Source organism: Saccopteryx leptura, chromosome 1 (assembly GCF_036850995.1).
Source record: "Saccopteryx leptura isolate mSacLep1 chromosome 1, mSacLep1_pri_phased_curated, whole genome shotgun sequence".
Lineage (NCBI taxonomy): Eukaryota > Metazoa > Chordata > Mammalia > Chiroptera > Emballonuridae > Saccopteryx > Saccopteryx leptura.
In genome coordinates, this window is record NC_089503.1 from 178426554 (window position 1) to 178442880 (window position 16327).

Sequence of the window (16327 nt, forward strand, 5' to 3'; positions counted from 1 at the left end):
GGTTTATGAGATGGTTACAGGATAATGGAGGTGGGGCAGGGTGCCAAATATGGCCCGGGCTTTTATCTCTGACATTATAAAGAGGTCCCCTGGCTGCGGGCCAGGCTGGGGTTTACTGGAATATGAAATGCAAAAGTGTGCTTTCGGGAGTGGGGGGCACGGAGGGGAAGCTCACCATGCATTCAGTCAGCACTCACTCCCAGGGGCACAGAGTTGCCAGGAGGAGCCTCTGAGTCCTGTCGCTCTTGTACAGGATCCCTCATGGCTGTGAGGTGGGGCAGGACAGAGGTGAACCATGCCATTCAGTTACCACCTCTCCCGACCCCTCCCATCCCTGCCAGGCCCTCAGCCCACTGGCGATTGCCCTCTGGAATGACCTACCCCCACCTTCCCGGAACAGAGCTCTGCATGGATTAATCCACAGACTGCAGAATTGTTTCAGAGTAATTGGAGGGACCCTGGCTTTTCTCCACTCAGAGACACTCAGTCCTGGGCTTTCTTTTTTAAAATATGACTGAGCTATTAAAACTCATTATTCTCCTCAAACTGGGACATAGGCCTTGGACCTTTTGCTCACTTGGCACGTGGTCAGGGGATCTCAGTGTGTGTCACAAGGCACCGGGGAGCACTGGTGAGTTTGCACCAGCCAGCTCTGGAAAGTTGGGGACACAGTTGGAAATGGCATTAACTGATGTAAAGGACATGCTCTGACATCACATTAAATAACTTTGTTGTGGATTACCCTTATGAAAGCACGTCTAGACTTCTGTCCAGGACTCATTATCTGACATTGTTAGTGTGCGCCCCAACTGAACTATCTCCCTGGTTTGGGACCACAGATGAAATAACCTGATATGCTTGCTTTAGCAGATACGGAAATACCATGTTCACTGAGTTTGAAACATTGCCCACTGTAGTCATTAGATATACAAATATTGGCGGGACCGTGTGAACTAAGTAATCATTGTCAGATTCTTGGGTTGGCAGAGTGCGGGGCTGGGTTATGTGTCATCCTCTGTGTATTCTCTGCTCAGTCCTCTGCACACTCTCTCTGCTCCCACTGTTGTGTTGTGTACGTAAGAAAACTTGGCTTAAAATAGAATGAAGATATTTGCAATTAGTTGCACGCCCACAAATGTCAAAGTCTCTCCTATCAGAATTTCAGGCCCCTCTTCATGCATAGCAGACACCATATACATAGATGATTAAAGGTGTGGAATGATTCATTTCCATCTCCATGGCAGCTTGCACCAAGTTCTCACCGGGGGAAGCTGAGCCAGGAAGCACCATTAACCTCCAGGTGCAGCAGCTGGCCAGTGGCAGAGCTGGAACTGGGGCTGCAGCCCCCTCCTTCCGCTCTCACGGTGCTGCCTCTCATGTTCTCACACGCCAGGAGCAGGGGCCCAATCGTGCTGCTATTCATCCTACTTTGAAATGTCTCTGGAGAACCCACTTCCAGGTTGTCCCAACCTTCTCTCTCAGAACATTGCCCCTTCGACCTGACCTGATCTTCCTGCTGCTGGTTAAGGCATTGTCCTCTCTGTTTGCAAAGGAGAATGAAAACACTGGATCCCAAGAAGCAAATAAGGGATTCCTGTGGCAGATTGGAGATGGGAGCTGAGGTTTGGGTCTTGGTGAAAATAAAACATGCCCTGAAATTTGGCATGCCCTGAAATTTGGGGGCTGCTTTATCTTTTTTTTTTTTTTTTTTTTTTTTTTTTTTGTATTTTTCCAAAGTGAGAAGCTGGGGGGAGGAGGCAGACAGACAGACTCCCGCATGCCCCCAACCAGGATCCACCCGGCATGCCCACTAGGGGGCGATGCTTGGCCCCTGTGGGGCATTGCTCCACTGCAATTGGAGCCATTCTAGCACCTGAGGCGGAGGCCATGGAACCATCCTCAGCTCTTGGGCCAACTTTGCTCCAGTGGAGCCCTGGATGCAGGAGGGGAAGAGAGAGATAGGGAGGAAGGAGAGGGGAGGGGTGGAGAAGCTGATGAGCGCTTCTCCTGTGTGCACTGGCCAGGAATCGAACCTGGGACTTCCACACGCTGGGCCAATGCTCTACCACTGAGCCAACCAGCCAGAGCAGGATGCTTTATCTTAATGACTGTTGCCATTAGCACAATGTTTCCTGTGGGGTCCTCGCATTTCCCCCCCATCCTCATCTCAACCCTCCCACCTGGTGGTGTTTATACAATGAGATAGGACTGTTCCCAGAATAGTTAGCAGCCTCACCAGCCATTCACTGATGGTCTGTGTATACTGAAAAAGAACTTTCTCGACTGGTTGAGCCAGTAGTCTACTGCTCCATGTAGTCCCCATTATAGATTCTCAAGAGCATATCTTTTTTTTTTTTGTATCTTTTTTATTTTTTTAGACAAATTTAACAAGTGGCATTGGTTAACCAGAGTACATAAATTTAAAGAAAACATCTCCACATCATTTGGATAGTTGATTATGTTGTATACCCCTCACCCAAGGTCAAATCATCCTCCGTCACCTTATGTTTGTTTCTATTTACATCCCTCCCCATCCCTCTCCTCCCTTCCCCTCCTCTCTTCTATGCACTCTCTTCTATGTCCATGAGTGTCAATTTTGTGTCCCACCTATCTATGGAATCATACAGTTCTTAGCTCCTGATTTACTTATTTCGCTCAGTATAATGTTATCAAGGTCCATCCATTTGTTTGTTGTAAATGATTCTATGTCATCATTTCTTATGGCTGAGTAGTATTCCATAGTATATATGTACCACATCTTCTTTATCCAGTCAAGAGTGTATCTTTCCAGTAGGGGAGGAAGGCACAAGGAAGTGATTCCTCCTTCAATGTCATGTGATGTTTAGTTGCTTTATTTATCAGCTAATCATGCCAGTTTTCCCCAAAATGTTGCAGTCAAGACAATTTCAGCTTGCACCACAGACATGAGTAGGCTCTTAATGCCCCATGTCTGTGCTGTTTTGTTTCGTTTTTTTAATTGAAATTGATCTGATTTGATATAAGCAAATGAGCTTCTGTCTCTGAGTACTTAGTCACTGGGTTAGGAACGCCCAGCATGGAGGGAGGGAAGGAGCTGAGGTGGTGGCTGGAAGAGGTCTTTGATGATTGTAGATGTCCCAACTTCACACACTTGAAGCAGCTGTCACTTTCCTAGAAGCTGTGAAGAAGACGTCCCTCCTCCTTCTAGCAATTCTGTGTACCTGAGATTTAACCTTGAACCTGCAGTTGGTTCTAATGTGCAGCCTTGTGGAAATGTATAGTCCCCATAGAGTTGTGCTTTTGCTCGGGCATTGGCAAATGTTGGTAGCTACAGTGGGAATTAAACAGAGCAATCCAGCAGTTTCATGGGTTCTTCTCTTCAACATCAGCCTTTGTTTGGACTATTCCTAGTTGTCTAAATGCTCCTAACCTGGATCCAAGGTGTTGACATGCCTGGCTGGCTGGAAAGGGCGTGCCACCCCGAGAAGGGGCCATCTCTTCTGGGGTCAGCCAGCTCAATGGAGTCAGTGAGTGCGAGAAGGGTAAAGCTTTGGGCTCTTGAGCGGACAGAGTTCAGAGCTCTGCTGGCCCTTCCTCTGCACATCACTTTTGGGCACTAAGATCACACTGTTCTATGAAGCAGATTAAATAAAATGGTGTAGCAGAGGTTATCTGTAACAGCAGGTAACAGCACCTGGATGGCGCCCTTTCTGTCTGCATCATAGTCAAATTCATTGATACAATCATCACGGGTCCCCTTGGGAAGTGCACCAAGCGTTGTGCCTATGGAAGTTGGAGCCCATTTGGTCTGGTTCTTAGTGATTGGAGAGGAGTTTGTCTGGGTGGCCAAGGAGAGGAAAGAGTTTCCATTCCAGGCAAAGGGAGTAGGACACGCAGGCATGTGGGGCACAGCATGGTTGGTTCTTGATTACCTTGTCACTGTGTTCTGTCTTTCACCAAAGCAGACTCTAGTCAGGCCCCTGCTGGCCCCCTGTTCTCTAGGGTGGGGATCAAAAACTCAGGCCACTGTGTCATTTGTGACATTAGTGTTTCTAGATGGCACAAAGGGTTAGAAGGTGCATCCACTCAGAATTATCATCACTGAAGACACTTAGCTACTGGGAAGTTAAATTTCTTGCCCAAGTCAAAGAGCTAAGGAGCAGGAATTCAGATCCACATTTTATTACTCTAAACCTAGTGTTCCTTTCACTAAGTTCCAATTATTGTGTACAGTAGCTTGCTAATTACTAATTAGAACCTATTCTATAAGATGAGCAGCATGAAGTTGAGTATAGTCCTCCCCTTCCCTTCTTTCCCCAGTCTGCAGTGCCCACAGACTGGCTGGTGGTTGATATGATTGATAATAGCGAATGCTCTATTTTTAACTACTATTTTTCCACCTTATGAAAAAGCCTCTTTTCCCTTCAAGTTAAATTTGAACTGCTTTCAATTGTTTTTGCCAAAGGAAGTAGAAATTGGTTCCAGCAGAGATGTTTCCTGTGAATGTAAAGATTTAGAATGCTGTTGTGTATTAATCTTTTAGTCCCAGTATATTATTCATGAACCGGGATATCTCCATCTAAGGCACCGCAATTAAACTTTGTTTCCCTCATGCTCTTGAATTTCAGAAATTCCCAATCTCTCCTAAATTTGCACATGATATTTTCACCTCATTCTGCTTTAAAAACAAAATGGGGGGGGGGACTTCTCCATCTTTTAAAACACCAGAATTATTGAATTACTGGAAAAGTTTGTGTGTGCTGTAATTTTATTTCCCTGTCCTATGCTGGCTCTCCCCAGTCCAATCTAATTAGTGTTTGCATAAGGATTAGGTAACAGGAAGTACTGCAAAGCAGACCGCCATTCTTCTCTTCCTTCTAATGCGAACCATCTGAAATTAGCCCAGTGCAGGAGTTTCAACATCAAACACTATGAGCCAAGTGAGCACATCTGTTGGAGTGTTCCAGATGCAAAGTGGGTCTGGATGGCTGCATCTGCTGTTTGAACCTTAGGGAGCCGGTGGTCACTTCCCCAGTCTTGCTGGGCTCCACCCTTAACCTATGGAAATAACTCTGACTTCTCAGTCACTGTAACCACTGGCCCCTGGCAGGTACGCTTCCTACTCTGAAACCCAAAGGAAGCATTTTTAGCCAATTGAATGTAATTGTGTTGAGTGACATGCTTTTATGTAGTGGTGAGATTATCTCATATCATCTGGTACCTATTTTTTACAGTCAAGGGAATGATGCTAGAGTAGTGATTTATCAGCTGTGTATGTGGGAACTTAGTTGGCCTCACTGAGGCATCCTGGGATAGATGAGGGCAGGGGCGTGGGGGCCAAGTGAGCAACAAGAGGCTCAGGATGAAGTTGGAGGTTGAAGTCACGAGAATCAATGGAACCCACTCCCAAATCATCTCCATGCTGTGGTCAGAGAGCACAGGTCCCGTGCGAATGTGGGATTTCGTGTGCTGGGGTAGAGATCACAGTTAGGTTCCTTGCCAATCTGTGGGCATTTGGTGTACTGACAGCTAGAGTGGGCATGTATCCTTTTCTTACATAACCATGATGTAAGTGTAGAAACAAGTCAAGATAGAAGACGTATGGTATGAAAAGAACAGCTTTCTATTTCCTTGGTTGAAATTCTCCTAGTTGTGGAATTAAGGTATTTTATTCTTATAGTACTACTACCCATGGATTGTAGATCACTCCTCTCTCTCCATTCATTCACTCTGCCACGAACATTTACTGAATGACTTACCATGTTGGCACTGGGAACACAGGCGTGATTAGACCCTGGTCCCTCCAGGTGTCCTGAGGCTAGCTGGGGACACAGTAAGCAGGTCGTGACTGAGACTTGGTGCTCCAAGAGAGGTAGGCAGAGTGGCTGTGGCATCTCGGGGGCTGGGCTACTCAGGGCAGAATAGAGGAGACTTCCCGATGGAGTACATTTGAGGCCGGGTCCTAAAGAGACATATGAGGCAGAAGCGAAGGAAGTGATTGGAAGTGGTGACCCAAGGCAGAGTCAGGGAACTGCAGCCCAGGTCCTGGCAGAGTCCAGACAGACAGGGCTCCAGTCGGAAGAGTGGGTGCACTGACTGTAAAGGAGAGCAGGGACGGTCTGATTCGGGCTGGGGCTGTGAGAGGAAACAAGGTGGCTGAACAAGAAGGACCCAGCTAGAGAGAGACATGACAGAGCAGTGGGGACTTTGCACCCGGCTCTGGGGGAGGGGCAGTCAGTGAGCTGAGTGTCAGAGAAGGAGAATTCAGGGGACTCGTTCTCACCCATTTCCTGAGGATGAGGGGCATGTTCTTCCTTCATAGAAAGTTCCCATGGTTCTGCTGCAAAGTGAAGACAAGCTTTTTCGGGACTTTTCTAAGGCAGTGCAGGACAGTGGTCACGCTGGCTGTGCTCCACTGCTCCCTCATGAGTGGTCAGGCGGAGAGAATGTCATTGTTGACGGGTGAGGAGGCCAAGGGCATTCAGCAATAGTACATTTCATTTATGAAACTGTATATGTGTAAATGAGTGTTTTCCACCTACTGAGAACAAGCTTCAGGACTCCTCCATTCCAACTCCTTTTACATAGCAAAGCTGAACTTCAAAAAGGAATTTTTTCCTGAACAACTTTGTCTTGAATGAGAGCAAATGTCTTTGCTATGTTTGGATAAAAAATAATGAAATAAAGACACAGTGTACTAATTTCATACCTCAGGGATGATGAAAAAGAACATACTCATTTACTCCTATATTTGCATACTAGAAAATCAGATTTAGATTATGCTTCCCTAAGTAGTTTTTGTTTATGTATATGTCCTGTAATGTACAGGAATATGTATAAAAATCAATACAGACATATGTGTGTGTGTATCTGTGTATAACATGTTAGTGTTCTTCTTTCAAACACACACAATGTCCTCCAGTTACCTGGTGTGGGGAGAGGGGACAGAGACCCCATTGTAGGGATAGCTACAGGGGAAGACCCAGAGTGGAGCAGGGAGGGTCAGGAGACGGGAGTGAGAGTGAGTCAATAGTTATCTCTTAGTGAATGTGGCTTTGTCTCACTCCAAAATAAAGTGTTCTCAAGAGCTATTGCTTCTGAATGTTTGGAAGCAATTTCAAAGTTTTGCCTGCTCTTTTGATAAGTAAATAAAGTCTTTGGCTCTCGCCCAAAGAGCAGTTTATCGGATTATGGAGTGGCTTTAGTTGTGAATATAATTGTAATTTGTTGTTCTGCTTGGACTCATAGTCTTACCCTGCTTGGTGGAAGAATATGAGAACCCCAGGTGGGTCCCATGTTGGAGGGTTTTACTGCCCCTTTCCAAATGCCAGTGCTAGGAAAATTATGGGACCCAAGGGTTGAAGATACTTTGAACTTAGTATTTCACATGTAGCTACTAACTCTTGAAAGTGTGGACACACAGGAAAAATAGGGGACTTGCTTGCTAAACAGTAGGACAGACCTTTAATAAATAGTAGCTCACTTTTGTTTTGAATTGCCTTTTAAATTGTTTTTTATTGATTGATTGATTTTTTATTTTTGCTGAAGTCAAAATTGGTTCACTTCCATGCATGTAATTATGCTCATCTTCCTTTTCCTAGCCTCATTTTGGTTGATTACGCCATATTAATTAAAGTATTGTCTGTAGGTCTCCTAACAAATGATTCTTCCTCTTCCTCCTTGTTGGTCAAATAAGTTTGTAAATATGATGTATATGTTTGCTTGCTTATAGTTTTTATTGGGTGTGGGAGACAGGCTGTAAGTTGACAAAGTCCTTACAGCCTAAGGCTTAGTTTTAAGACTAAGCCTTTCCCACCCTTTTAATACTAAGATCTTTTCAACATCCTTCTAATACTAAGATCTTCTCAAAACTAAGCTTTTCCCCACACCCTTGACTGTTGCATGATGGGGGGTGGTGCACTCTAATAAGAAATCCCGCAGAAATCCCATTTATGCCTCAGATAAGTGGCTTTGTATCAGAGACTTCCTTAGTTGTATATTGGCTTAAAGGCTTTAATTTTCTACACTATAAAATAAAGCAGACTGGGCACTCTCTTTTTTGGTTCCTACCATCAGCATTGCAGAGGAGAGGCAGCCAAGATGGCAGAGTGCTGAAGGAGAAGTCAGTTTATGCAGAGTTTGTGCAAAGAGAAGGAGATGGGGAACAGAGATGAATAAGGCTGGTGGGGCCTTTGATTCTAGGAAAACTCAGATTAATCAATGGCTTTGGGAGCCCTGAATGGAAAGGGAAGTGTTTTCCCTCTGTGTGTGTTTCTTGCCCACCGGGTGTGAACTAGGATTAAAGGTAATGGCCCACCAGTTCTTGGCTCTGTTGTTTCATTACCGTTTATCCAAATCAAATGTGAACCTGTGTTGGCCAGGTGGCTCTGATGGTGGCTGCGACTACTGGCTTTATATTCCTTCTTCCCCTTCCTGTTTTTTGGATAGAGATATAGACATATTTATATTTATATATCAGCTTTATTGAGGTATATTTCACATACCATATAATTGGCATAAATACCACATTAAAGTGTGTATTTAATAGTTTTTCATGTATTCACAGAATTGTGGAACCGTTATCACAATTTTAGAACATTTCTATTACCCAAAAAAGAAGCCTCATACTATTAGCTGTAACTCTCTAGTTCTCTTCAACCTCTCCCTACTAGCCATGGCCAATTACTAATCTACTTTCTGTCTCTGTGGATTTGCCTGTTGTGAACATGTTATGTAAGTGGAATGATATATAATATGCAGGTCTTTGTGACTGGCTTTTCATGGAGCAGTGTGTTCTCAAGGTTCAGCCATGTTGTAGCATGTATCAGTACTTTATTCCTTTTTATTGCCAACTAATATTCCATTGTATGAGTATATCACATTTGATTAATCAGTTGATGGACATTTGGATTGTATCCACTTTTTTCACTATTATGAATAATACTACTGTGAACATGTATGTACAAGTTTGTGTGTGAACATAATATTTTTATTTTTCTTGGGTATATGTGTGAGTGCTAATTGTTAAATGATATGGTAATTCTGTCCTTAACCTTTTGAGAAAGTGCCAGACTGTGTTTCAAAGTGATTACACCATTTAACATTTCTTTCAGTAGCTTATGAGAGTTCCAGTTTTTCCATATCCTCATCAACATTTATTATTATCTGTATTTTTTACTATAACCATCCCAGTGGGTATGAAGTGATATTTCATTGTGGTGTTTATTTGAATTTCCCTAATGACTAATGGTATGAGAATCTTTTCACATGCTTATTGGCCACTTGTGTATCTTCTTTAGAGAAACATCTATTTAGGTTCTTTGACCATTTTTTAATTGAATAATTTGTCTTCCTTTCTGTTTTTTTGTTGTTGTTTTTTTTTTTGTCCTGGGCAGGATGCAGATATGCTAACTGGTGATGAGCAAGTATGGAAAGAAGTTAAAGAATCCTTGACAAAAATTGAGGAACTGAAGGCACATTGGAGTATCCTTTTCATGCGTGGATTGAGTTGTACTGTTGGGATTATTGGTTGGAACCTGGTATTAATGAAGCCAAGGCTGGGATTTGACCTCTCCAGTGGGCTTTATTCTGTTCCACGGTCTAGTAATAGGTCAGCAAGTAATAATCTCTTTATATATAAAAGGTAGCAAATTTCTGGGTCCCATTCCACTTGTAACCTACATCTCTAGGAAAGAATAACTTAGAATCTTAACATTGTGATGTCATTGACCCTCAGATCTAGGAGCTTCTTAGTAAATCAGCCATGGCTACCATGGCAGTGGGAGTTGCTGTACAATAACTATTCTTGGCATAAATAGTGAAGACCATGAGTGAGTGGATCAAAGTTCAATGTAAGGACAGATCACTTCTGCTGGAGGTTATCTGGGAAGACTCCACTGATGTCATACTACTGTGCAAGAGAAATCACAAAGTCAGGGACAGGATTTACAGAGGCAGAGGCTGAGAAGGGTGTCACTTCTAGTAGAGGGGTTGACTTGAGCAAAAATGTGACAAAGGGAAACTACAAGGTAAGAAGAAAGTGACCACAACTGATGGAAATGATTGCAAAGGTCATTCAGATGCCTTGGTAAATGATATCTCCGACCCAAAGAAAGTCTTCAAGTAAAGTTTCTAATATAGTGTTCTTTAAAGAATTGTAAGTACAGAAGAGATAGTGAGGCAAATGTTTCTATTTTTAAAGGTGGAATAAGTAATTTCTGAAATCTGTAGTCCAGTGAAGTTTTTGTTTTGTGGTTTGTGTGTGTGCACGTGTGTGTATGTGTGTGTGTGGTCTTGGTAAGGAATCTAGAATTGGTTACTGAAGGAACGGGAAAGGAAGCTGTGGTCATCAGGATGCTGCATGGGCTCACCAAGAGCAAGCGAGTCCATAAAATCATGGCTTTCTTTGGTAAAGTTTATAGATTTCCGAAAGAGTTTTGATGAAAAAAAAGTCAAGAAATTTATGCTCGCAGCTAGCATGATCTTACTAAATGGTTGATTAGCTACACCGAAAAAACAATGCTAAATGGATCACTGTCGCTCTGAGTGCTTTGTTCCCACCTCCATCTTCCGCTTTTGTTTCTGAACCCTGAACAAAAATACAGAGAACAGACTCAGCAAACTCCCAAAGGTGTGTAGATGGGGAATATGGCAGGGGTTGGATGATAGAATCAAGAGCCCAAAAGATTCTGAGGGCTTGAAATAGTCCCGGATCTAAAAAGATGAAATTCAGCAAGAATAGATGTAAAAGTTATTTGGGTAAAAGGAAAAAAAATTCAAGTATATAAATATACACAAAGATTAGCAACAGAGGAGAGGAAAGGTTTTTAGGGTTTTGATAAACCACAAAATCTAATCAAATATAAGTATAATTTAACCTCCTACAAAACCACTGTGATCTTGGGCTTAATTAATAGAAATAGGGAATAGAAAATGAGAAAGCTGATGGTGTTAGTCTGATCTTATCTGGAATTTTTATTCAGTTTGGGGACATATTAAGAGGGTTGTAGAAAAACAGATAAGTTTTGAGTGGGACCAGAATCAGAGTGGAATTTGACTATCTATAGACAGGACTGGGAGGTTGAGAAAATAGATCTGGGAACAACGGGGCCATTCTTGGGCTCAGAGAGCTGTTACACGGTAGAGGAGTAGACTTGTTCTGTGGGTCCCAGCAGTGGAACCGGGGCCCATGGATGACCTTGCAGCGTTCAGTCTCGCCCGGACAAGGCATTACTGAACTCTGACTCTGTGCCAGCGTAACCCACCTGTTGGCTCAGGCAGGATTAAGAAGACACAGCCCTGCGCTCACAACTCTCATACATAGGGAGTTAGGAGATAGATCAGTTAATACAGATTTGGGTAAAATGCATGTGTAGTGTATTTTATTGCACTTTGCTGTTATGCTTCACAGATGCTGCATTTTTCCCAAATTGAAGGCAAGACCCTCCACCAACAAAAAGAGTACAACTCTGTTGCGGTGGTCTGGAGCCAAACTTTCAGTCTCCTCGAGGTCTGCCTGTGTGCATCCGGGGGCACCATAGTCACCTATGGGAGGTGAAAGCAGGTTTCCCAGGTGAGGCGACACCTGAGTTGTGTCAGAGGTGGGAGGACTGGTCAGAGCTCACCAGGCTGGCACGGGGAAGGTGAGTCCATCGGAGGGAGTTACAGACCGCGTAATGTGCAGTAGCTGCTGGAAATGACCGGTGTTCAGTGTGAGAGGAGGGAAATAGGTGAGGCTTTACAGCCAGGCACAGAGGATATACTGTACGGTTGAGAGGGGACCTGGGGGATTTGAAGCACTAGAGGAAGATAATTAGATGAGTCAGAGCCCTGCAGTCCAATAGTCTTTGTCTCAAGGAGCTGGTGGATTCCCAAGTGGGTCCACTCTTTCCCCCTAATATTCTATGGTCATTTAAAAATTTTCAGGAATAAGGTGTATATTCTGTCCATTGATGGCCTGATCTCCTTGGTGGGTTTGCCCCCCGCTCAGGTCCTTAGCTCCCCTCCTCACTGCAACAGACTGAGTTGATGTAAACACCAAGCAAATGCCAGTGACTAAATTTTTTAGCAAACACACGCCGATATTGGCTCAGGGGGGAAAAGCCTCTAAGTTAAAATTATTCCATTTCTTTTGTTCACTGGGGTGTTTTACAGGGAAGGTTTGCCTTGTTTGCCAGGAGACAGTTGCCAATGTTGTGAAGGGAAATTGACACACAGCCCCCTCTAGCTTGCTGGGGGGATAAAGCAGATGTATTCCTATCAGGGACTGCAGAATATCTCATATGGCTTTTACTTCTAAGGCTTGTCAGCTTCAAACCTCTTTTAAATGAGTTGGAGCACATATGAATGAGTAGGCAAATGATAACGGAGGTCAGACAGCACGATGTGAAATAAGGTGCCGAGTCTCGCCACAGGAATGTCTCGCATTGTGTAAGAGGCAGGCATTTCTCCCCACAGTTCATCAAATATCTCATCCTGGAATGCAAAGCCGCAGAAGTTGGCCCCGTGATCTGTTTCAGAATCGGTGCCTTGGCTTACATCCTGCTGCCCCGACCTCTGGGGGATAGTTCAGCACACTTGAAACACGTGTGGCAGATGAGTACAAAAGAAAGGTGCCTATTCACCTTCCTCCGATGAGTGTCCCTCTTCTGAGACCGCTGTCCACTCTTCTGAGACAGGACTTATCGTAAAGTCTTTGAGGGTAACGCACAAGAACTGCAAGGTCACAGTCCTCGGCCATTTGTGTGTTTGTGTGCACGTGGGGACTCAGAATTCTAACCCAGGAAGGCATGCCTTCTGGGGGAGACCCCCACTGGAAGAAAAGTGTATTTCCTGTCAGGGTTAGTAGAGATATTAGTCCCCATTCACACATGTGGGTTGAATGATTTACTCCAAGTGTTGGCTAATGTTTTGGAAAGCAGTGCTCTGAGAGTGGATGCTGGAGGAGGGGACGTTGAAGCAGTCCTGTTTAGGGCAGGACATGCTGTCCTAGGGCCCTGAGGAGGAGGCTTTGACTTGAGGGGTGGGGGAAGGGAGATCACTGGCTAGCAAAGAGATTGGATTGTGTGGGAGGGGGGAGGGGTATGTGTGGATGAGGGAAATTCGATCAAACTCAGACCACTGGACCGTTTGCCTTAACCCTTGTCACACTCAGAGGTCATGGCACAGGACAAGCAGGAGAGGGGCAGTTATTTTGGGTAGTTTGTATTTGGTGCATGCCACTGTTTCCCACCATGTCCTTGGCACCCAGAACTCTGCCTGGTTCCCAATAGAACACATAAAGAATTACTTTAAGTTTTACATACAGTATTTGACTCACTTCTTTTTTTTTTTTTTTTTTACTGCAACAGAGAGAGTCAGAGAGAGGGATAAATAGGGACAGACAGACAGGAATGGAGAGATGAGAAGCATCAATCATCAGTTTTTCATTGCGACACCTTAGTTGTTCATTGATTGCTTTCTCATACGTGCCTTGACCGTGGGGCTACAACAGACCAAGTAACCCCTTGCTCAAACCAGCGACCTTGGGTCCAAGCTGGTGAGCTTTGCTCAAACCAGCTGAGCCTGCACTCAAGCTGGCGACCTCGGGGTCTCGAACCTGGGTCCTCTGCATCCCAGTCCGACGCTCTATCCACTGTGCCACCACCTGGTCAGGCATGACTCATTTCTTACAGTGACATTAAGCACTTTTATTTCTGGCCTACCTCAAAGTGCTTAAATGACTGAGTCACCTTAGATGCCTTGCTCAGAACTGTACTTCAAACAAATGGCAGAACCAGCTTACATTGAAATCCAGTTTTCTCTGCAGTCAAAGGCTGTGCCATTTCTGTGACACCTGAAATCTGCGAACCCTTCACCCTGGAATTCCAGTGGCAGGAAGCCGATGACTTTGGTGATGCACAGGTTGAAGGTGGGCATGGGAGGGATGTACCCCATCCCAGCATCCTCCTTGGCCTCCAGCTCACCTAATGGAAGTGCAGGAAAGAAAGCCTGTGAGGTTGTTGGGTGTGAGCACTCTCACTCCAGCTATGCCTCCGGGGTAGTTCTTCTCAAAGGAGTCCGAGGCATGTCCTCAGTGCTCGTCTGTCTCTATGCTGTCTCTATGCGAGGACAACTTGTAGCGGTCTCAAAGGTTAGTCATTAGGCTCCGTAAGAGTGAGTTACAATTAACCAGGAAGTCAGTGTTGCTCAGAAGTGGGTATTGGGTTTTCTGTCCATCCTGTTTAAAGCATCATGCCCCCCTGCCCACAGTGTATGTGCATAAGCCATATTCTTAATAGTGTCTTTTATTTGGGAGGTTTTAAATAAGCACACCTTTTTTTTAGTTAAGTATAGGCTTGTGTCTCTTGTGCTTTATAATCAGCATGTGATTCATTGGAAGTGAAATTCTGCACATGGCTTCCCCCAGTGCGTGCCTGTGGGTTGTGTATTTGGTTCCCTGTATGCTTGAGATTCAGATGACACAAACGCAGGAATGAGCTACTCTTTTTTAAAAAAAAGAATATTCTTTCATTTCAAATCAATTTTGAAAGAGAAACTAACAGGGTATATCATTTTATTTTTTATTTTTTTTATTTTTTAAATAGCACTGTTTTTTTTTTAAGATTTTATTTATTCATTTTAGAGAGGAGAGAGAGAAAGGGGGAGGAGCAGGAAGCATCAACTCCCATATGTGTCTTGACCAGGCAAGCCCAGGGTTTCGAACTGGAGACCTCAGCATTCCAGGTGGATGCTTTATCCACTGTGCCACCACAGGTCAGGTGGTAAATCATTTTAAACTGAACTAACTTAATCTTTAGTTCAGTTTAATAAACAGCGGCATTCATTTCGTGGCTGGGTTTAAAGAGAATGCATTTAGGAACACGAAGAAAGAGCGGTTCTTTGGAGCTCATCATCCCCCAGAGCACCAGCTTGGTGGGAACATGGCTTGTTGATGTAAACAGAGTGTACTTCTCTGACATGCCACTCACAGGTTATTTTCTCTCAAGTGTGTTTTCAGACAACTATGAAAAATAATGGATTCTTCCTTCCTTCCTGTGCCTGGCTGCTCTTCAGCCTTTTGGAGGGTCTCATTTTACATTCTTTGTTTTTCCTTGGTGAAGACAATGAATCCTTAACTCAGGTTAATAACAGAATGGGAGCAGGTTCTGGCCATGTGCCAGACGATCATAAGCAGCAACTTGGAAAGGCTTCCGGATCTCAACATCTACCAGCTCAAGGTGCTCGACAGTGCCATGGACGCCTGCATCAACCTGGGTCTGTGGGAGGAGGCGTTGTTCTATGGCGTCCGGACCATGGAGCCATACAGGTAAGTCCCAAGGCCAGGGCTAAGTGAAGGAAACCATGTCTTTACTTTGAGCAAAGGGTTGTCATTGCGGGGTCATGCTGATTGCTGCTTTTTATGGAGTGTTCCATCTGCTTCTCAGTCAGTGTGTACACCAAACTTTCACTCACTCCTCTGTGCATTCCTTTATATATGCGTTCACAGTTTGTAATGGCCCTTCCATGTGCCGGGCACTGTGGGTGCGCAGAAACTGAAGAGATGCTGTCTCGATGGGGGCCAGTGATTACAATTGAGTGTGCTGCTTGCAGTGACAGAAGTGAGCACAGCATTCTGGGGGAGCCAGAGAGGAGCACCAGCTCAGATGTGACATGGGGGCTGGGGTGGGGTCTTCTGTCTGGCTGACAGTAATGATGGTGTCCTCCATTTGTCAGAGCTTTGTGGTTCCCAGAGTGCCTTCGCTCTAATCATCTGAGCTCTTGGCCACCGTAGACCCAAGCAGGGCAGGGAGACGGCCTGCTCAAACATGGCATTGAGTCAGGTAAAGGAACTGTGGGTAATTGTTTCTTGTCTGGCGTCAGCTCTTTCCGACCAGTGGATGTTTTGTCCCTACATATTCTTATACCTCAGGAGAGCTTGGTGGCACAGAAGTCTGGTGCTGAGAATGTGCTGCTGGTGAGTGTAGGACCCTGGTGTGCAGTGAGCTAAGGACATGTTTGGAGGCCGACACAGGTAGGGTCAAGAGAAAGGGCGCAGAGACATACAGTCCGTCGTCTGAGGTTGGAATAACCATCTCCAGAACAGATCAAAGACATGCACTTCTGGGAAGGTGTCCCCAAAGCATCTGGGATCTGGGGAGGTCCCTGAAAGCAAAGGTAGCTCTGCAGACTTGCAGGCATGATGTCAGCCCGAGGGGCCAAGCAGTGGGAGAATCCGGGTCTAACCCTATGCAGCATGGAATAGCAGGCCGGGGAGTGGTTCTAAGTGAAGGAGGGGGGGGGAGGCAGGGCCCACGGCACTGCCTGCCTGTCCCACTTGAGGAAGACCCTCGGGAGACTACTGAGTTGG

General features: G+C 44.9%; 1 protein-coding gene across 5 annotated transcripts in view; it reads left to right on the forward strand.

The window, feature by feature from the left end:
* Window positions 1–16327, forward strand: part of SMYD3 (SET and MYND domain containing 3) — a 740343-nt gene that overhangs the window by 632279 nt on the left and 91737 nt on the right. For all 5 annotated transcript variants that reach the window (XM_066381715.1, XM_066381725.1, XM_066381734.1 and 2 more), the window contains 2 exons: window positions 9375–9462; window positions 15112–15286. In XM_066381715.1, coding sequence (XP_066237812.1) covers window positions 9375–9462; window positions 15112–15286 — 263 coding nt within the window. The remainder of the gene's footprint in view (window positions 1–9374; window positions 9463–15111; window positions 15287–16327) is intronic.